This window comes from Liolophura sinensis, chromosome 8 (assembly GCF_032854445.1).
Source record: "Liolophura sinensis isolate JHLJ2023 chromosome 8, CUHK_Ljap_v2, whole genome shotgun sequence".
NCBI lineage: Eukaryota > Metazoa > Mollusca > Polyplacophora > Chitonida > Chitonidae > Liolophura > Liolophura sinensis.
In genome coordinates this window covers 26,839,087-26,862,399 of record NC_088302.1, presented here as the reverse complement: position 1 = coordinate 26,862,399, position 23,313 = coordinate 26,839,087, and the positions used below count along the sequence as shown (strand labels likewise).

General features: G+C 39.0%; 1 protein-coding gene across 1 annotated transcript; it reads left to right on the top strand.

Moving 5' to 3' along the window:
• The first annotated feature begins 2,047 nt into the window (after positions 1–2,047).
• Positions 2,048–21,216, top strand: LOC135473371 (neuronal acetylcholine receptor subunit beta-3-like). The gene is made up of 6 exons (XM_064753220.1): positions 2,048–2,826; positions 11,974–12,187; positions 15,242–15,286; positions 15,621–15,730; positions 16,613–17,151; positions 20,579–21,216. The coding sequence occupies exons 1-6, from the start codon at positions 2,048–2,050 to the stop codon at positions 21,214–21,216; spliced, it is 2,325 nt and encodes a 774-aa protein (XP_064609290.1).
• The last annotated feature ends 2,097 nt before the right edge of the window (positions 21,217–23,313 follow it).

Here is a 23,313-nt window from a genome sequence, read left to right as displayed (position 1 = left end):
CCAGTGACAAATTACAAATACAAGTGTAGATGCCATTCAGGTCATGGGACATCTCAACAGGTACAAGAAAGGTTCAGTGGTACGCTATATACACATAAACTACACAGTTCTGCATGTGTATTAACTCAATAAAGACAAGACCGAGCTAAAGTGATAGAAGTGCAAGGATCAAAGATATTCATGCAATTGTTTAAGGTAGCGGTTTATACAGAACTTTATTTTATTTTAATGTTAAATGTATTATAGCTTAATAATGCAGATGGATTGGAAAAGAGATCTTTGCTACATATTTAACCACAAACTACTATCCAGTAACAGAAACATTTTGTAATCAAAATGCTCAGACAAACACATACAACTTCCAAAATGACTGAACATCTACTCGTAATTTTGGTTTTACGATGTATATATATTTTCCGGTACTTGGTGAAATAGCCGATATCATTTCCGGTTTAACTGTGATTTGTTGGTAATGTGGATTACAAACATATCGCCACTTTGGTATTTAAATATGTTTAGAGAGCACACATAGTATTATGTTTGATATTACCACAAAAATCAGATTCCAATAAATCATGAGCTAAGAAAAAAAAATGGGTCTATTGTCACTGAGAATCCCATCGGTCCAGCTGGCTGCCTATTTGCGTTAGCTTCGGTCAATTTTATTGCCAAATGGTTTTATCTTGTTTATGTATTTGGCTGAACTCTTATAACAACGAATCTAAGGATGTTTCTACAGATCTCCAGGGTAGCAAAGCAATTGATTTAACAGTCGAGGCAACTACACTGGCAAGTGAACGGCGGAGGAACGTTATTCCTTGGCCAGAAGAATCCCCTATAACTTAATAATGGCGGTTACGTGAGAAGAACAAATGCGTTTGCTTGCGGTGTATGAGGAAAAGGGTGCGCTTCTTATAGCTGTTTTGATTGGTTCGTCAGTCTGCATGTTCTGAACAGCTCACATGTAAGATAAACAGAAGCACATTACAGACTGGCAACAGTTCGGAATTCAGCTCCGAAAAATACACCAAAAAACTGTGTTTTCAGTTTTCGACTTACAACAATGCCCAAGCCTATGTGTGAAGTATCACAAAGATATCAGCCGGGCTACAGTTCTTTTTCGTCTCAACGTAAGTCCCGCAGCGGAAAAATAATGGCTGTCTCGTTTATTTGCAGAGCATGATATGCTTAATGAGCAGGATTGAATATCTGTGGAGCGTTATTAAGAATACTATATCTTGTGTATGAATATATAAACTATACCTGGTCTGCTACATGTATCTAGCACGTTCGTGATCTATATAAATGTATACCGTAGACATCAGTGATGTTAAAATATCACAGAAGTTAGTTGAGGTTATAGATTACCTTAACCTTTATCTTACAAAGCTAACGTTTGGAAGCAGGTGAAAAACGCTTGTTACTAGTTTACCTGAATATACAGCTATATAAAGCAATCATTTCAATATAAACGCCAAGGTTCAAATTTGGTCCAAAAGACCAAAAGAATCAAAGAATCATGTCAGCACAGCTATTAACATTAACCATACTACAAGAAAACATAATATTGCAAGTTGAAGAGAATATTGAAAGGGTAATACAGCCTTAAATATTGTATACAGATATCTATACCATCGTCTATTTTAAAAATACTTTTTTCTCAAAAATGACCGATTTTTTGTAAACTAAACCAACTTCTACTCTATACTTGAACCAATAAATATATAATCCTGACGGACTCCTGGTCCTATCTTTACGCTGATTTTAATAGAAGACTTATCGGTATCTCTTTATCTCTCTGCATCTCAAATGAAAAGACGATCTCAAGTCTAGTGCCACAAAAAATATACATATATATAGTGCCTTGCAAAGCAATCACTATTTGAGCTAATCTGTCCGTGTTGAAATCATATCTCGCAATCCATCAACCTGTTGTGTATTGCCCCGATTAGTAGCCGTCAAGACCAAAGAGAGCCAAAGAAAGTTAGCTCACGCCCGGAAAACTCTTCCAGTCAGTTCAATACGAAACACCATTCCACAGTCTCCGATGGAACCACGAGAAAACATCATCTTCACTCAACACATTGAAACATCTCAGGGCCAAACACAGACACCGGTCAGCTCAGTATCAAACACACCTCATAATGTCAGCTTAGTATCAAACACACCTCATAATGTCAGCTTAGTATCAAACACACCTCGTAATGTCAGCTTAGTATCAAACACACCTCATAATGTCAGCTTAGTATCAAACACACCTCGTAATGTCAGCTTAGTATCAAACACACCTCATAATGTCAGCTTAGTATCAAACACACCTCCAGTCATCTCAGTATCAAACACACCTCCAGTCATCTTAGTATCAAACAACCCATCCAGTCAGCTCAGTATCAAACACACCCCCTCAAGCCAGCTCAGTATCAAGCACACCTTCTCCAGTCAGCCCAGTATCAAACACACCCCATCCAGCCAGCTCAGAACCAAGCACACCTCCAGTCATCGCAATATCAAACACACCTCCAGTCATCTCAGTATCAAACACACCATCTCCGGTCAGCTCAGTAACAAACACATCTCCAGTCAGTTCAGTATCAAACACTCCTCCTCCCACCATCTCTGTATCAAGCACACCTTCTCCAGTCAACTCAGAATCAAAAACACCTCCAGTAAGCTCAGAATAAAACAACAACGCCCAACGATAGCTCACGACCAAAAACACGACCCACAGTATTCAGCTCACGCCCAAGTACCTCATAAGCATCTCCAATCGGCTCAAGGCCAAACAGCTAACGGCTCCAGTCAGCTCACGAATAAACAGCGCTTTCCGTAAACCCGATCAGCGCACCGCCCAAAAGAGCCTGTGGTCATCTCATAGCCAAACATTGGCTCCAGCAAGTTCACAGAATTTCTTGTCAAGCTCACTACCAATCTGCACCTAGAAGTTTCGTATCAAAACAGTGCCTAAAGTAAGTTTACTGCAAAGCCGCTAGCCCCTGAAATGAATCAACATCAAACTCTCATGGCCCCAACAGCGCCTTCTGTAAGCTCATAACAAAGCAGCCTCTCCTGTGAGCTCGTGACAATCGGCCTCTCCTGTCAGTTCATGACAAAACAGCCTCTCACGGGAGTTCATGACAAAACAACCTCTCACGGGAGTTCATGACAAAACAACCTCTCACGGGAACTCATGACAAAACAGTCTCTCCTGTCAGCTGATGACAAAACATCGTCAATGGTCAGTGTACGACAAAAAAGCGCCTGCACTGAGCTCACGATCAAACAGCGCCTTTAGTGAGCACGTGACAAAACAAAAACAAAAAAGTGGATACATTATTACATACAAGTAACAGTTTTCAGGTGATAGTCATGTTTCTCTACCTGATAAACGTTGAGAAACCCACCTTATGGGTAATCGTGTTCAAGTTTTCTTTCAACAAGCTTTGATAATCTTTTTATGACATGTCTGCTTCTGAGCGCATCAACCATTGATGCTTTGCTATGGCTTCTCATCTCTGGTCACGGACGTTTCATTTGTGCTGTTATTAGCCGATTTAAACACTTACTTGTAAACACTTCTCAGTTGTGCATTATTCACTGTTCCCTATTCATTAGATTTTGTAGCAATGACGAAATCGGCTAGGTGAGTACACGACTTACATCCGTGTGTGTAATGTTCGTGGCTGTCCAGTTTAAAGGAGGGTTGCCACCACTGTAGCACGTTTAAGTGTTACACCATTAAAAGTACCAATTACAGGGTGTTTTCGTTCGCCTGGTAAAAGGGGGTGCCAGAGATCGATATATATACAGAGAGAGAGATTACCATACGCTGGCTGCCACAAGTTTACTCTCCTAGTACAGAGAAGGGATAACGAACTCTCGTGACAGCGGGAGGGCCTCAGCGGTCAAGCTCAATGCGGGCAAATCCATACCGCTGCTTTTATAGCCCTCGTCTTCAGACATGCAAGCAGAAGCCGAAAGTAAACTTGGCTGTTTGGCCACTGGTCGAGCGTGAAGCCAAATGATATCAGCGGTGATCCACGTATGCACCGTCGACTTTTACGTGTATGCATGAGGATCAGTATATCATCGTAATGCCGATGTGGAGAGTGAGCACCACTTACCATTAACGGTCATTCCTTGAGGGTTGAGGATCTCAAGCCGCCGCTGCCACTGCTCCTTGTCAGTCTTCTCTGCCGGCCCCTACATAACGGCTACGATGCTGAGGCGAATCTCTGCTGTCCTGCTTCTAACACTGAGCTGGACTGTCGTGGCACAGTGGTCGCAATCAGGTAAAGCTATATGTATTTCTTGTTTTATGACTTCATCAGAGTGTAACAATGTCAAAAAATGATTATCGTCAAGAAATACGCGAATTATCTATATATGTGACAAATAAATAGAATATCGAGAGTTACTTATCTGTCTGTTACATTTTATTCTTACTTCCAGTTATCGGTTTGAACTATGATTTTTGGTATTTGAACACGCTCTGCAATGAATGTACACAATGGGTTTGGAGTAACACTCTAGTCACAGTATCATCATTACTTGTCATAACACTTCATGGGAACAGCTCAGATTCAAGAAACATGCAGATACATCGGAGTTTGTTACTTATCAAATTTAGACTTGAAGTAATCTCTGTAAGTGTCTTAAAACATTTTATTCGTAGGTAATGCCTGCACAGCTAACATAAAATACTTCACACTGCTGGAACCATTAATGCTTCCATTGTCTTTTTCACGACATACATCGCAGCATAAGAGGTTTATAACATGCAAAGTTTGTCAGCGCAGACAAAAGATTATTTCTGGATTTCCAAAGACCGATATATATGGATTTGTTTACTACTGCAAATAGTCAAACTTGTCCAGCCGAGCCGTCGCGGCGTTGATATTTAAGCTAGACCGCTTTTTCTGCAGCTCTTATTCACTGAGTGCCATGGAGAGCGACTCGTTGAAAGCCCCAAGTCAAAAACGACACAGAGGTTCTTGACTTTTATTGATTTATTTGCTTGCGAAGAGAAAAGAGGCGCCCGCTAATCAAATGATGACCACTACTGCCTTGGTAAACTGAACCGAGTGGGCTTTAGTGAAGATTCGCTTTTCAGATGATAAAATATCAGAATGAGATTTAAGACTTATGATTCACAGCACGTGTTTGCTACAAATGCACATCTCATCAAGTGGTATTGTTCAAAGACGTTTAAGACATGGACTCAATTGCATTACTTCATCTTCGGTTTTGTCGCATTCAAAGGAAGAACTCGTAGATGCTTGGTAACAGCCACATTGGCAAATGATGTTCAAATGAATTTCATGTCCACACACATGAGCCAGCATGCTTAAGCTTAAAATCGCGAAGAAAATAAGGTAACTCTAAAATAAATGAGGAAAAATGGGTCAAGGAAGGTAGTCCATTTTATGAGGCCAGAGGACCTTGTGTGATCTTTATAAGGAAGGTTTTCTTTTCTGTGAGGTCAGGGGGTATTGATTGTGAAGAGGGTATCTTCTTCTTTAAGGTCAGGAGGTCTTGTTTCTGAGGAAGGAATCCTCTTCTTTGAGGTCAGAAGGTCTTGTTTCTTGGGAAGGTATCCTCTTCTTTGAAGTCAGAAGGTCTTGTTTGTGGGGATGGTATCTTATTCTCTGGGGTCAGAGCTCCTTGTTTTTGAGGAAAGTATCTTCTTCTTGGAGGCCAGAAATCCTTGTCTGTGATGAAGACATCCTGTTTGGTTGAGTAAAAGGGTCTTGTCTGTGATGAAGGTATTCTCTTGTGTGAGGCTAGAGGGTATTGTCTGTTATGAAGGTACCCTCTTCTTTGGGGTCAGAGGGCCTTGTTTGTGAGGAAGATATCGTCTTCTTCAACGTCAGAGAGCCTTGTCTGTGATGAAGGTATGCTGTTCTGTGAGGTCAGAGGGTCTTGTCTCTGGGAAAGATATCCTGGTGTATAAAGATACCGCCCTAGTACCTCTAATACATATCAAGTACATACTTGAATGCTGATACCCAATGGCTATAAACCTCTTCTGGTGACACAACTGCCGACATTCTGCCTGCGATCAACAGTATACCGGACAAATCTCAGGTATCATATCAGATAAAATTCGGCTGCCATACAGTAATATTCATCATCAATTTGAGCTCACACTGAGCTAGATTAATTTGTTTTATTTGCTTTACTGAAGATCGAAATAAACCTGTCGCTTCGAAAGAGCGGCTTAACTAATGGCCGAATAAAACCGAACGGGTTACAACACAGACTATATACATCAAGAGGTTATGGCCGTCTCCATTGATTCTCGCCGTCAGTAATGGACACAAAAAATATATCTAACCGTCTCGTTCCTAATGAAAATAATTGAGCCGGTAACGTCCCACGCATGGTTACCATGCAGACTGTATCGAAGCCGGACCATCAGCTATCGACTGCCAGCCTGCGATTCCTTAGTCCATATCAGAGAGATGTCTTCCACACAAGTATCTCCTGGCTGACATGGGCTAGAAATGCTTAACCAAAGCAATTCGAATTACGACATCATGAAGTTGCATGTAAATGAGCCCTATGTTTGATGGCATAGATTAGCATTAGCTTCACAAAGTTGCAACGAATTTACTGATTCGTTTGATATTTAAGGCCTGATTTTCTTTTATTGTCTCCTCCCTGTTGACCGGAAGTGTGTGGGGAGTAATCATCTAAGAATGTATCTTAAACAACCGAGGAAAATCGGACGCGGAGAGAGTATGAGATATACCAAGGATATCAGCTGTGTTTTATCCGTGGCAGTGCTTTATTAAATGCGTAGCAACTCGCAGGTTTTGTATTCCGGGGTGAGGGGATAGAGATGTTTTCTGTACTGATAGTGGTATGTCTATTTCACCACTTCTTCCTCTTAGGCACAACTTCTGTATTCTAAAAATATTGTCACACATGTTTTTTCTTGCATTATTGTTGTGTATAATTCTAGCCTGCCTGAAGTCTGAGCTTGTAGTTTTATAAACTTTTGTGATTACGTCTTGCATGTGTGTTCACATAGCCAGCAGAATGGCTGTGGAACGCGTGGTTCACTGCAGCCCGATGCATGGTTAAATGGCACAGCTGTCCAATATGGAACGAAGTAAACACACAGAAAAACTAGCATGTTGAACGAGCATAAAAGTCTCCAATTCTAGGATAGCGATTTATTTTGCGTGTCTAAATTCGTCCAATCCATCTTTTCTTGCCGTTTGGCTCTGAGCAGCGAAATACTTGCGGTAAATGATCAGATCGATAAAGAACAATAGGAGCGGCACAAGAGCCGTCATTACTCTTTATCAGGAAAAGCCAAAAGCCACAAAATGTATGTCTTTGTCAATTTCCCTAGGCAACGTGGTATAGAGAGTATTTCTAAAGGCCGAATACTGCGATTTTACCGTAACTCTGTTGTTCAAAGACGCAAATACTCATAATAAGGACAACTGTATTGCATGTACACGTACATCTGCATGGAGCATTTTTCATATTTTCCAATATTAAAGTCGTAACACGGCATCCACGGCATTAACCTCTCTGGCCTAAATATTTTATTACATATGTGTCTCAGCCGTGGACTTTAGCCCAATGTGAGAACGTTGCGGTCATTATTATCATTAATTAGGGAGAGCGTCGTGCAAGTAGGCGTTATACTTGAATAAATCCGCATGGCATGGCATGAGCACTGTTGCAAATATGTGAGCAGTAAATATATTGGCTTATAGGGCTCCACTCGGTAGCGCTGTATATGCAAGAAATGAGAATCTCACTGAGCCTAGGTATACTTACGTCGGTATTGGTTTCACGGAGCAGTACGGTAAATATGTGCGCATTGCGTTCCATTGAGCAGCAGTTTGAATATGTCACCATGCGGTCCCACTGAGTAGCGCTATAACTACATTGGCTTACGACGTTCCACTGAGCAGCAGTTTAAATATGTCGGCATGCGGCCCCACTGAGCAGTGCTATAAGCGCACTGACTTATGGGGTGCCACTCGGCAGCCTGTAAATACACCAACATGGGGTCCCATTTGGCAGCGGTATACATCTACTTACGGGGCCCTCCTCAACTATAAATTCGTCGGCTAGACGTTCCACTGAGCGCTGTGAATGCTTGGACATAGGGTTCTTTCAAGAAGCGGCACAAATACGGCGACAATTAAGTGCTTCCATGCAGTGAGCAGGTGTACAAATACGTTGGCAAGGCGACCGCATTGAATGGTGTTCTAAATACATGGGCAAATCAGTCAAACAAATGACATATTACTTCTGCAGCACACTAATGTATGGAAGGTATCAGCCAATGCCAAACTTTAGAATCAGTATCTGCGTTAAAAAAAAATGATGCATACACTTAACTGTTAGGAAGAATTCCTTGGTTAAAAGAACAAAAATACCAGCTCAAGTTTTTGGTAGTCTTAAAGGCTGCTATTTTGAGGAGTCACTACATGATAGCTATTAACCAATATGTGGAAAAATGATCAGGTTAACATAGGTCTGAGTCAGATGTGATTTTTGTGCCACCTGCCTTCTGTTATGCTGTCGAGAAGGCCAATTTTATATAATGTGTAACTATGCAGTTCCCGTAAGATAACAGAGTCGAAAATCATAATAAAGGACAAGCATTCTTTTACATGTGTCCACTTCCGAGAATCAAGTCATTTGTTTTCCTGTAGTAATTATGGTCAGTATCGTCACCCGGCTTGCGTTGGGGATGGGGGGGGGGGGGGGGGGGGGGGCAGAGTAATGCCTTTTACATTGAAGAATCAGACTGACAGTCACTTACACTGTCATCACACTAGGATGTTTATGAGGACGTGTTTCCGGTTACATCAAAACAATTGCTTTATTAATTGACATATATTACAAAATTTCCAACAGCCTTTAAGTCCACTCCAAACGTATTTCATAGAGGGAAGTGTTCTGACACGGCTAGAAAGTTTTAACCGGCAGATTACTTCCAATTTTCGTTCTGGTCACTACGTAAAATCATCACTATTTAAACGTTACAGGGCAAGCTTTATTTAAAATTCGTGGGTTTTTTTCAGTCACACTTGGCTTCATTTTGCCGCCCTACACTAGAGTGTATCCGTTTCTTTCGAGACGACACGGTGGACGGCCAGGTCAGTCTGCTGTTTTTTTTTAACTAGGCTCCAACGCGGCTGCAATTTTCGGACAAACTCCTCCTACTGTCTCAGATTTTACGTTGACGATAATTTGCAAACTCTGAGTAAATTTAACATAAATGTAAAAGAAAATGTGAAAATGGGCCGCAATCTTCCAAATAAGAAACAAAGCGTAGACAGTCAACTGAAAGAGTTAACTACATGTAGGATTATTAGAGTTTCTCACGTGATGGTGTTACACGTTTTTTGTGTTAACCTGGGACTGCTATTTGTTTCATAGTCTGTCGTGACAGACGAAGGTAGCTGCTGTTTCAAGCTGTTTTCACTATGATTGTATTTTAGGATTCTCATTGATACGTAAGAGAAGCCTTATGACTCACATCACGTAATTCTATCACCGCTGGCAGAAACACTGCTGCTAGATGTTTTCGTGTTCAATTCCCCGTAAAAATGCCAGCTTCAATTTCTATTAACATAGGAGAACAATGCTTTTGCATTTATAATTTTCAGAACGTTGTAGCCCCTTTATGAGATTTTCCTTTGACTTCAGTTTTTAGCTCTTAACTTTCCATGTAGACATATCGGGTAACTATACGACTTATCATGTAGGGTGAAGTCTGACAGATAGGATGAGATTCCCATTTAATTGAGAGTATTAACGTTAAGTACGTGTGCAGAAAGTCCGGCTTTACTCAGCCTTAGCTAAGATTAAAAGCAATTAAAATGTAATAGAGCCTGTATCCTGCCTTTTATGGCTTAATGCAGTATCGTATAAAAGTCTCGTTTACTGTCTGGGTATCATAATATACAGGGTAGTAGAAACACAGCCTCATCGGCTCAGCCTCATTTAGCCTCCATTAGTATTCCTATCCCTGTGGGGCCACAGCAAATCTCGAAAAATCTCCATTAGGACTAAACACTGTAGCACTGGACCTAGTGGTCGTTGATGTGGAATACAACATATCCTGGAAGAAAAGACAAACGTCCACACGTAACCGCCCTGATGTTTTTTCCGTGCAAAAAACAATCTTTCTCCGTTTATTCTAGAATTTTTTTCCCTGAAACGAAACTATTCTTTTGAAGTGTCGAAGTTTAACAGGAAAGCAAATCACACTGAAACCGTTAACAAACGCATAGGAAAAAATTATTTTCAGGTTTTTAACTGGAATTTGGTTTCTGGTTTGCGTATCAAGCTGCGGAGACTAACTTCCTGAATTATAAATAGGTAAAGTTGTATCAAATTTATTGTTGTGTACGACTTGAAAAAGTGTGAGATATTTCCATTATAAAAACAATTACAGCGAATGTTTTATCGTGCTAGATTGTTATGATATCGTGTTAGAATGTTGAGCTGGACTTGATTGGTTCAGCCGTGCTAGATTTGCACAGCATTTGAAAGATCTGTGGCTTAACGACAGCAGTAATGACGGTTTTATACAGATCTGCGGTCATAGCACAACCTAAATCTGATTAAAGCCGGTCAAGTTTTCAGAACTACCCATTACTATCGAATGACTGTAATCATCCTTCGTCAAAACATAGTTGAGATAGATATCTCTTCGCATATTTACTTTCATCACACTGTAGTCTTTAAATAAGTGCCACGGGAAATGAGCATGACTAAGTTCCGGAGAACGAAATTGCAGAAATATTGTTGTTCTCGCCAAGAATTACGGTTGAGCTCGACATGACTGTTCACTCTCCACCAATTTCTACGATTAAAAACAAACTAGAGTGAGAAATATCTGCGTTGCTCGCTTTACTGAGTCCATTCTTTGCTGGGATTTGTGGCAAATCGGAGTGGAAATCCAGTTGAGTTCGCTGTTTTTGTTATCACAACGACTGTGTGATGCATGGCATGACATTGTGCTGTAGCGTCTTTGGCTTGTTGGTCACTGCCTGCCCGATGTACACCCAAACTCAAGCTGGTTTACAAAATTGTTTCATTATACATCTTTTTTCCATTCTAGGTTAGAATTCAATTTTCGGTTAGTCTCCTAAATTCACTTTGTAATAGTAACTGTTTCTGAAAATGTATCATTGCTAAGTATACCTTGCAAACGCATTGCTTAATTAACTGCATACGATTCACGTACCTCTTCTGTACAGATATGCAAATTATTGCTATTATTTTATATGCATTTTTGATAAGATATAATATGCCACAGGACAGTAGGGTAGTTTGGATAGTCTATACATAGGCAATTATTTTGAATGTGCTATTAACGGTACATATACTGCTACATTTAATGTATAAATGTTTGGATAAACTAAAACTGATAAACTTAAACGGGTGACGAATGTAATAGTATTTGAAACACACTTTATTTCTTTTTGTTGTGGCATTCAATCAATAAATTTGGATCCATAATTTATCGACTTTACTGCCAGTGCCCGTATAGAGTTGTGTGAAGTACATGTATCTTTTTTTTGAGGAGCGACACTTTTTCCTCTCTTCACACGGTTCTTATTGTAGCTTTTAGTTTTAGAATCTTGTGGATGCTCTTTTCAGTTGTCAGTTTCAGTAAAATTTTATAGCTTTCTACTTTAGCCCTGCCGTGCGAATCAAGAAACAGTTATTCACGCATAAAAACGGAAAGAGATTTTAAAGTAAATAGTATCTTTATATGAGACCATAATGACTCTCTGCAAGCCATTGCGTTGTCAATTTTAATTTAAGTCAACTCGAATTAAATTACTTGAAAATGAATAGATTAGCAAATTACCAGACTACTATTGCTGGGTTTCTAATCGGTTTATTTTTTCTGCGTCAGAGAAAATATTTCAAGAAATTTCTGTCAACATTTAAGCAACATGATTATGTTTCATGTTATCTTAGAATTAGCGATACAACTTTGTTACCAGCTTTTGAGGTGCGGGAGGAAAGTGATGTCGAAGATGATGACGAGGACGATAGAATCCCCGACGAGCAAAGACTTCTTAACGAGATCTTCACAAGTAATCACTATGACGAGAGTGTACGACCCGTGTTCAATTCTTCAGAGAACGTCCAGGTCACATTCGGCTTCACTCTCATTCAGATTATGGATATGGTGAGCAAACATTCCCTTGTATTAGTCGATATGTTTATTTACCCCTGGTTAATGAACGAGTTTACAACAAACGGGGTTAGGAAACCTTACATAATACTGTCTTTCGTGAATGTTTATAATGAAGGGAAATGGGTAGCCACCAGAACTGTTTTCCGTTTCTCAAAATCTATGCTTCGATGTAAGTTTCTGTGAAAGTTCACCGTGAAATTTGTCTCTAGTAGATGCTCATCTGTTGTAAAACTTTACTGATTTCATAAAAAAGCGTCTAAAGTTTTATATTTGCATGCCATATCACTATGAAATTTGTTTCTGCTAGATGCTCATCTGTTTTACTTACAGAAAACTTTTACTGATTTTATGAAAATAAAAGCGTCCAAAACTTCATATTTACGTGTGTTACGACCCAAACTGTCTGTATTATAAAGATATGGCTTGTTCGAAATACACGACAGTTTAGCCGCACAAAAAAGTAACCAAAACCAGCAGATTTTATTTTACAACAATTTATTAGCTTTAACAAGAACAGATAATAAGACTTATACAAATACTAAAGTACTTAAGTTTAACAAGAAAGGATAGCAGTATCTATACAAATACTAAAGTACTTACGGTGTCAAGTCCAAACGGACGCATATATTCCACAATATATACCACACAGGCATAAATGCTCAGAGGCAAATTCACAAGAGGGAAAATCCACAGTATAACTGAGTGTATGACGAAATATACACAAAAGTCCACAGACAGGGTCCGTGTACTAATAACCACTGTGTACACAAGAGCACGAATCAAATATACAAGCTCGGACTGAACAAGAGCTCGGTGGAGATATAACAAAGCCAGAGGCTATAAAGACACCAAAATTCAGCACAAAGGGCCTACTGAAGTAATACACAGCGAAAGCATCCAAAACTCTCAATAATTTTCCGTTCTCTTCGTTCCCTCCTTTTGACCTGCTTTCATAGCTCTTATATAGCCTGGTGGAATTGTCTAGAATAAGAAAATTCCTGAACACTTGATGTAAACAAACAGGCACCGAACTGAGCGCATTCTGGAATATACTAAGGTAGAGGCAGACAGCAGGCGCTGAACTCAGCGTATGTAAACAGTGGCAAGCTAAATTTAGAAACTGACGCCAGTCGTGCACATAACACATGCCATGTCACAATGAAATTTGTTTCTAGTAGATGCTCATCTGTTGTAAAACTTCACTGATTTCATAAAAAAAACACAGCGTCTAAAGTTTTATATTTGCCTGCCATGTCACAACGAAATTTGTTTCTAGTAGATGCTCATATGCTGTAAATCTTTTACTGATTTTAAAAAATTAAAAGCGTCCTAAGTTTTATGTTTGCATGCCATATCACTAAGAAATTTGTTTCTAGTAGATGCTCATCTGTTGTAAAACTTCACTGATTTCATAAAAAAAGCGTCTAAAGTTTTATATTTAAATGCCATATCACAATGAAATTTGTTTCCAGCAGATGCTCATCTGTTGTAAAACTTCACGGATTTCATAAAAAAGCGTCTAAAGTTTTATATTTGCATGCCATATCACAATGAAATTTGTTTCTGGTAGATGCTCATCTGTTGTAAAACTTCACTGGTTTCATAAAAAAAGCGTCTAAAGTTTTATATTTGCATGCCATATCACAATGAAATTTGTTTCTAGTAGATGCTCATCTGTTGTAAAACTTCACTGATTTCGTAAAAAAGCGTCTAAAGTTTTATATTTGCATGCCATATTACAATGAAATTTGTTTCTAGCAGATGCTCATCTGTTGTAAAACTTCACTGGTTTCATAAAAAAAGCGTCTAAAGTTTTATATTTGCATGCCATATCACAATGAAATTTGTTTCCAGCAGATGCTCATCTGTTGTAAAACTTCACGGATTTCATAAAAAAGCGTCTAAAGTTTTATATTTGCATGCCATATCACAATGAAATTTGTTTCTGGTAGATGCTCATCTGTTGTAAAACTTCACTGGTTTCATAAAAAAGCGTCTAAAGTTTTATATTTGCATGCCATATCACAATGAAATTTGTTTCTAGTAGATGCTCATCTGTTGTAAAACTTCACTGATTTCATAAAAAACACAGCGTCTAAAGTTTTATATTTGCATGCCATATCACAATGAAATTTATTTCTAGAAGATGTTCATATGCTGTAAATCTTTTACTAATTTTAAAAAATTAAAAGCGTCCTAAGTTTTATGTTTGCACGCCATATCACTATGAAATTTGTTTCTGGTAGATGCTCATCTCATCTCAACTTTTACTGATTTTATAAAAAAATAAAAGCGTCCAAATTTTTATATTTTCACCCCAGACCAGCATACCTAAAACGTTAAATTATATTTCCACAAGAACAGTGGTATATTAGGCAAGTTATACGGTTTGTGACTTAACAACGTCCATATTCATTTTACTTATTTTCATTTTTGTCTGTTTCTGCTTAGAAGTAAAATCGCATAAGAATACCTTGTAGTATTGATTTCTTTATTTATTTGATTGGTGCTTCCTGCCAAACACAATGATATTTCACTTATTTGAAGGCGGACAGCATTTTGGTTGGATGAAAGCCATGACATCTGTAGGTTGCTGCGTTCACAGTAAATAGGTTCCTGAACTAGAAAGTCATTGCTGAGGACTGCTACGCGAATTGTTCAGTTTTTTTAAAAAATCATTCTGTGTGTGTTTGTTCTAGCCGCAGTTATGTGCATAAGGGAGACAATAGCATTATTTATTGACTGTCCCGTATAATCCCACCACTGTGGTAATAAGAGACAACGGGTATTGATAAGGTCGACGACACAGTCACAAAATGTCACGTCTTTTTATTCATACGTCTTATTACATTGAGAAAAATCATTATATGATCCTAAGTATAAAATCGTCCTTTATCAGCCCTTGTTACTGTAACCCCCTGTTCATGTCCTTCCATGTCCTCTACCTGAAAAATTCCTTTATTTCGAAGTTAAACTGAATGAAATAAACAAAGTGCACGCAGATACGTCATAAAGTTGTTGTTGTTGTTGATTTGTGATTTGTAGGAGGAGAAAAATCAGGTTCTTGTGACAAACGCTTGGCTAGAACACGTAAGTTTAAAAGCTCTGATCATCTGTAAATATACATATATTGCATTTATTACTCAGTGACTTTTCATCTGTTCTAGAAGTTTACTGACCTCCTAGGATTTTCTCAGTTGATTGATTTTTATCACCGAACCCTTATTCACGGACTTTTATGTTTGGACCAAGGTTCGATTGTCTGTGTGACCTGATAATTTTTATCTTGATATGCTTATTAATGAATTGACTGTGGATCACATCTCCCTTAATTAACCTGATAATGTACTGATGATGACTGGCAGACGAAACTCAGTGTACTGCATCACGTATCACGTGTTATGGTTAGTTTGGTGTTTTGTAGGAATGGATGGACGAGAGAATTAGCTGGAAGCCTGACAATTTCAGTGGCCTTCGGGTTATGCGAATACCAGCCAAGAAGCTATGGTTACCAGATATTGTATTGTATAATAAGTAAGTTCGTGTTTTCAACCATAGCAGACTTAGTGACCCATTCCGTACATGAATTCTAGATGATCGTGTGTAAGAGAAGAAGGGTAAAGAACACTGGGATTCATCATGATTCCTATGAAGGATCTGGGACCACGTGCCCAAATGAATCCTATGCCAAAGTCGACCACGACCGTAGCCCGAACTTACAATTCACACTTTTTGCACGAAGAGATTTTAAGGTTAGGAAGACCTTTTAGTATAACTTTTCAAAAGATGCACAATTTAGTTACCTCATATAGGTGTTACGAGAATTGTTTCACATGCTGTTGTTTAGCTAATGAATTATTATGAAGTAGAACTCTTTTGAAAATGAAGGCTGAAAAAACTTATTGACTGGTACTTTTTCCATTTACACAGACCAGGAATATGTACGAGTATGCATGATCGTAATTCCAAACACCTTACTATTCAATCCTTTGTGCAAGCGGTGGAATTTATCAACTGATCAACTCAGTCACAGTGCTTATAATTGTGCGATTGTGGCTATGGCCGCTTTATGTAAGCGGGCCCTGGAATATTTTTTTTATATCTTTATGACTTGTTAAGGAGAGTTTAATACTTCATATTACATGGCCTCGTCATATCTAGCATTAAATGAAGCAAAATAAATGAAAATTCAGATTTTGATAACACGATATAAAAGATAAAATATCTTATATTTGTGCACTGAGATTTGACTCAGAAGTACGGGTGCTCAATTTGTCATCCGACTTGAAATAAAAGCCCTCCTAATGTAGTCCGTGCCCGTCACAGTGGAGAACTATGCGTAATTTCAGTTAGTAGTGCACAGCCTCCATAAGCATCTCTAACTGATTTGTTTCGACGTTTTTCTTTTTGTTTTAGCGCTGACGATTACACGACCGGTTACATGCCGAGTAACGCCATGGTCCACTTTGACGGCAAAGTGTTCTGGTCTCCTCCAGCTCGACTGCGCAGTTCCTGTAAGGTCGACATTACCTTCTTCCCATTCGACAGTCAAGAATGTCGGTTGAAATTTGGGTCGTGGACATACGAGAAGGCTCAAGTGGACATTTTCAACAAAACACCATTCGTGGACGTTGCCAATTACATAAGTAACGGTGAATGGCAGCTAACAAAGTACAACGTGGAGAGGAATGAAACGGTTTACACAGGCACTGACAGTGAGATCTACCCTGACGTTACCATCGTCCTCGTCATTCACAGAAGAATCCTGTATTACGTGCTAAACATCATCTTCCCGTGTGTCTGGCTCAGCATCCTTAGCTTGCTCAACTTTCTCCTCCCCCCAGACGAGGGGGAGAAAATAACTCTGGGCATAACTGTGCTTCTGTCATACTCCGTCTTCATGCTGCTTGTGGCCGAAAACATGCCATCTACCTCAGAGTTCGTCCCTCTAATAGGTAAGACTTTGGCGTATTCATTCTCACAAATGTGGGCTACATCAATCCCACACTTTTACAACAGACTCTTTTGTTTGTTTTACGAAGTATTGCTAAAGGTGAAATTTCGTAAAATTCATAAGATTTATATTCGGTGATACAGAAGGGGAGACATTATATCGCATTTACAAACCTGCTATTTAAAAGTTCGTGCATGCATTGATTAATAAATACAGCCATCTCGTTTGAAATTTAAATTGGAATATATTCCACGTAGATTTAGGCAAGATTTGAATTCAAGTGGTATCCAGGAGACAATGGGATCCATTCGCGTCTGGTACAAGCCTTAATAGACATCATCATCATCAAATTCTACATTTGTCCCATACCACCAGCGCATTATTCTTTGTTTTAAGCCTGTAACCCTTGATACATGTGAAAGCTTTTGAAAACTTTCTTTACACTGTCACAAACGAATACAGGACACAAGCATATTGTACGTTTGTGTTATCTGTATTACAGGTATCACGACATTCTTCGTACGGTATTGTCAGAATTGATCGACAGGAAATACCTTGAGAATATCTTACTTTTCCATTTTACATGTGTAAGCTCAGGACAACATGGACCATGGCTTTTTCTCGCAGTAATGCACTTATGGTTATCAAATAGGTATTTTTTTCTCATGTTATGTTTCTTCCTTACAACAGAGATCTGACACTCTTTTCCATTTTTGCCCATGATTTCCTTCTGAAATATTTGATTCCTGCTTTGTTAGTCACATAGCAAGTGGATGCCACAAATCACACTCCTCACCATGAATAAAACGCAGCCTGAAATAAAGCACATTTGTGTATGAAAGAGAATATAGTGGATACAAGGGATCAATAATCCAATAATTATTAGTATTAGTCGGTATGACCTGTACATATATTTGTAAAACGCATTTGTAAGAATTGTGTCTCATATCTTCTTAAGTATAGCCTTCTATAAAATGTGGAAGTATATATCCACTGTCCGTAAAATGAAAACATATTTTTAGAATTTTTTAACTCTTATGAAATATGTCTTTCATGTCCACAAAGTCCAATCTCAGACGTGCTTTGTCCTCTCTGCTGGTACCTCTCTTACCATCTGATGAATATTTCAGTGCTTTGAACTCTTGTAATAATGAGATTTCTCATTCAAGTGAAAACCTAAACATTTGCAAAGTGAAGTCAGCAATACGATTTTACCAGCTACTCTAATAATTATACAAACATACCTCTTTGAACCTGTTTAGTAGTCTGGCAATTTAGTCAATATAACAAGCAGATTAACTCTAGTGAAGAAAGTGAACGAAATAAATATCACCTGGAGAATGCTATAACTGCTTGATACTTATATTTTTTATGATAAGTGCAAACTGATTAAAATAAGTTAAAAGTCAAATATGAAGCTCTTATCATACCTGCGCAGCTTGGCTTTCTCAGAGGCAAAGAGCGGTGAGCATGTGACATTGTGTATCCCTGCGCCTTTCTAAAGATGTCTGTTTCGCACAAAATGCGCTCAATTTTCAGCTAATTTTCTCATTCCATCGATATATTGAATTGTGAAACAGACTGCATGGTGCCGCACAACACTCTCCTATTGATGACGTTACACAGCATTTTAAATCTCAATATCTTGTTAATCACGACATTTCGACAAGAAAAGGCCAGCTTGCACAAAATTATGACCTTTGTGTAGCCCACAGATTTCAGTTGTTAGCTCTGGATAACCTACATGTGTGGACCTATATAGTTAAATGGATAGGTTCCTATTGAGTTGTACTGTGGATGTACATCTCTGTATTGTCTCTAGCTCACAATTTCAGATGTTTAATAAGTGTATTGACTGGTGATGAAAATGACTTCGTTGTATCTAGGTCTTCTCAGTGAAAACCTAGTGATGGAATTTATAAAGACGACTTTTGAAAATTCTTTAGCCAATAATTGACATCTCAGAACAATGACCAGCACCGTGGTTTACCCTGGGCACGCTAGTTGCCATCAAGCATGAAGCTTACAGCCGCTGTATCAGTAAATCAGGAAGAGCATGTGAGAAACATTATTGAATGGGGCCTCCGTGACCTAGCGGTTAGCGTGCTTGTGCAGCACAATGACTCTTGAGTCTCTCACCAATGCGGTCGATGTGAGCTTATGTGGGAAGGTCTGTCAGCAACTTGCGGATGGTTGTGGGTTTTGTCTGAGTTTTGCCCGATTTCCTCCCACCATGTTGGTCGTCCTCGTATTAGTGAAACAATCTTAAGTATGGTGTATACGTACATAAATCATTATTGAATTGCCTGTAATCGTCTGCATGCTTACCCATGGCACTCTGACATAGAGCATGGGCAGCTCAACAATATAAATAAAACAATAAAACATTTATATCCCATTTGCTGAGGTTGCCGACAACAAGGTAATGTGAAGATGTATAGCAGCTTTCTCCAATGGAAATGTCCCGTGCTACAGAAATACTTTCTGCCCTCTAACACGTATTTCCTGTATTCCTATATTCTCCCAAAATTCAACCTTGGATTTCCTGTAAGTCATGTGTAAAGTGTAGACTTTACGAATGGACACGTTACATTTGGTCAATTTGCTAATATACAGAATCCAGTTGATTTCCAATATGTGCTTGACTGAAGGTTACAGTCTCGAATCGAGACTAGTTTTAGACTCATTGATATAATTTATTTATTTTTTTTATTTGATTGGTGTTTTACGCCGTACTCAAGAATATTTCACTTATACGACGACGGCCAGCATTATGGTTGGAGGAAACCGGGCAGAGCCCGGGGGAAACCCACGACCATCCGCAGGTTGCTGGCAGACCTTCCCACGTACGGCTGGAGAGAAAGCCAGCATGAGCTCATTGATTAATAGACAAATATACAAATATATTGTACAAATATAATTCAAATGTAACAGTATCAAACTGTTTCTTGTGTGCACATTGTAGTGTCTAATTGACGAACCCTGATTTGGTAGGTTCACAAATGCCCCTGTGGAGATCATTTCTGTGCGTATAATATTTACATTCACGTAAATACCATGTAGTATAGCCACCAGCACTACGTGTATGCGTATAACGGGCATGTAAATGCCATTATGTAGCCACCGATACTGTACATATAACCCGTACGTACACGTATGTAGCATGTCGACCATTACATACGTTTGCAAAGAACATGTACACGCACGTACTATGGCGACCAATACTGCGAATATTACATTACGTCGCCTCAGTATTTAGGCTCACGTTCATATACCACTATGACAGCGCGGTAAAACCGGCTCCTTAATGTATAAATTTAGAGTGGATGATATGGTTGTATATTTTCAGTGCATGGGACAAAAGTAAACAGAGAATGGTATGCGAGAAAAGATATAAGAATGAGGTTATTCTGTTTAATATTTTTCAGGTATATACCTAACCTTGTCAATGGCAGTGACGTGTGCATCTGTCATATTAACCGTTATGGTACTAAAGCTTTACCACTGCTCACCAAACCAGAGGGAAGTTCCACAATGGGTAAGGACTCTCGTGCTGAAGGGACTGGCGCGACTCGTACATTGTCAGTGTCCAAAATTCAAAACAAAGAAGAAAAGACGAGCTTCAGGGAAAATAAAGGACGTTAAATTTAAACAAGAAACCCAGGATTTGCGTACACGTCTTATGGCAGAATCTGGACCGTCTACAGCAGTAAATGTGAATACGATTCCAGAAATGTTCATGGCACATGGGGAAAACCTCACCAACGAGTTCCGGGTTGGGCAAATGAGTGACTTGACTCGTCAAGACTCATTTTCTGAGGCGTACACATGTGAAGCCAGCGCGAGAAAGACGGCCATTGAAGATATTCTGAATTATCTAAAACTGCTGGTGGCTAAGAGTGACGCAGAAGAATTTGAATGTGAGGTTATCAACGAATGGAAGCAAGTTGCACTGGTAGTTGACAGACTGTTGTTTTGGTTCTTCTTAACCGTGACTGTTGCGTCAACCTTACTAATATTAGTGATTATTCCAACGCTGAAAAACGATTACGCTGTCGGATTGTGACAGAGACGCGTGGCAAGCACAAGCTACCGGCTTGTGGCAGGAATACACAGGCAGGCAAACACCAAGCTACCAACTTGTTACAGAGGCGCGTGGGGCGGTAAGCACATGTACCGGCTTGTGGCAGACATGCAAAGACAGGCAAACGCTAAGGTACCAACTTGTGACAGAGACGCGTTGGGCGGTAAACGCAAGCTATCGGCTTGTGACAGACATGCACAAGTAGGCAAACATCAAACTACCGACTTGTGAAAGAGACGCCCGGGGCGGTAAGCACAAGCTACTGGCTTGTGACCGACGCACAAGCAGGCGAACAGCAAGCTACACATAATGTAGCCCATTTGAGTAGAATCCATAGCGGTTATTGGTCAATGGCTTATTTGGTACTAGACTTATGGTAGGATTTTGCTTTCTATAACCAAAAGTGTAGGAAGCAACGTTTTGTGGTTTTAACAAATGTTTGATGGCGTTAGATGTTTGAGCATTGTTAATCTTACGGTGGTTTAGTATAAACAGGAGTAAATCGTTTGAATCATGCAAATTTGTCGAGAACATAACGCCTTAAAACATAGAGTCATTGTTACATATCAACATCAAGTGATTAAATTACATATTTCTTACCTTTAGAATCTGGGAAATAAACACAATTGTAGTTAATTCGGAAATACATTTATGTATACTCTCACGTGTTGATTGATACATCATCAGGCTATAAAGCGTGGCTCATTGAAAACTAAGGGATATGCCTATTTGTTGTTGTCCTAAGCTTAGTCATTGCTTAATTCGTGGATTTATTAAAATAAAGGTGCATTGGCAGAAACCTTAAAATGAACCCCTCGTCTGATGTTTATTTGGCCGGAAGGATAAATTATATAGATGACTGGCCGTTAGATCAACCAAAAAAATCCGTTGTTTAATATTGATTTATTGGTTAATTAATTGAGTGGTACTCTTGGTTTCCTCAGTCCCAGAGACGAAGGATACATGTTGATCTACAATAGTTAGTGGTAGGACTTTCTGATTATTGTAAATGTAACGTGCATAACACAACACCATCGCGTCAGTAGGCCTATATAACAGTGACTGTCGTGTTTTCACAACAGGTAATCTACATTTCGTCTCCTGCTTTGCAGGATTTTGTCATTGACATTTTTTCTCCAAGTCAAAACTATTAATAGAATATAATAAAAAAGAGAGTAAAATTAGAGCAGCGACGACAATAAGATAGTTGGTAAATTGTCATGGTTCACACAACCCTAGATAGGGTTTTGTTTTAACTGTTCATATAAAGGCTTCAAAAATGTGGAAATACCAACCCACCTCAAGTACCATTGTTTAAGCAGAATTAGATAACATAAAATATGCAGTGATATTACTTGCTTATATTAGACATCACTGCTCTAGAATTACTCAAAATGCTGTATTGTAACCACATTTAATATACGATTATATATTTAAAATAATGCGAAGTGACTAGGCCTCGGGGACGTTTAATTCAGCAGAAGAATTCCTCTGTATGCAGGAATACAATATAACAGACCACAGCATAGGCAGTAATATCAGAACCCACACGGACGTAAGACGGGTATATGGTAAGAATGACATGTGACCGTCGTGAACTACACAATGCCACAATTCGTGGAGGAGTTCTAGTGCACCCCTGATATAAGTGTCACACACAACACATAGCCAGTTAATCTTACAATTGTCTTATTAAGCTTGCCATTTAACTTTTCATTTCTTTGGTATTTTAATACTGTATTTGTCAATTAGCAAAATGAGTTTTCACTTTCATTTTGTGGCTTGCCGAAGGATGCGATATTATAGATATGATTTGTGACCATTTGGATGAAAGGCCAACAACATTGTAGGCAAACAATTTTCCTTTCACTACTCTCCAGCGTCATCTGGTGACAGTTGTGACATTTCTGATAGCTTATTTGCAAACAACATCATGCTTGGGGAAGAACGGCACTGGAAATGACAGCTGGAAACAAATAATTGCGAATTTGATGGAAAAGTTGTCAAATGCAATTTCAATTCTCACACTTTCGCCTTGAACACGGCAGAGCATTTTACCACACATTTTATGCCTAAGCA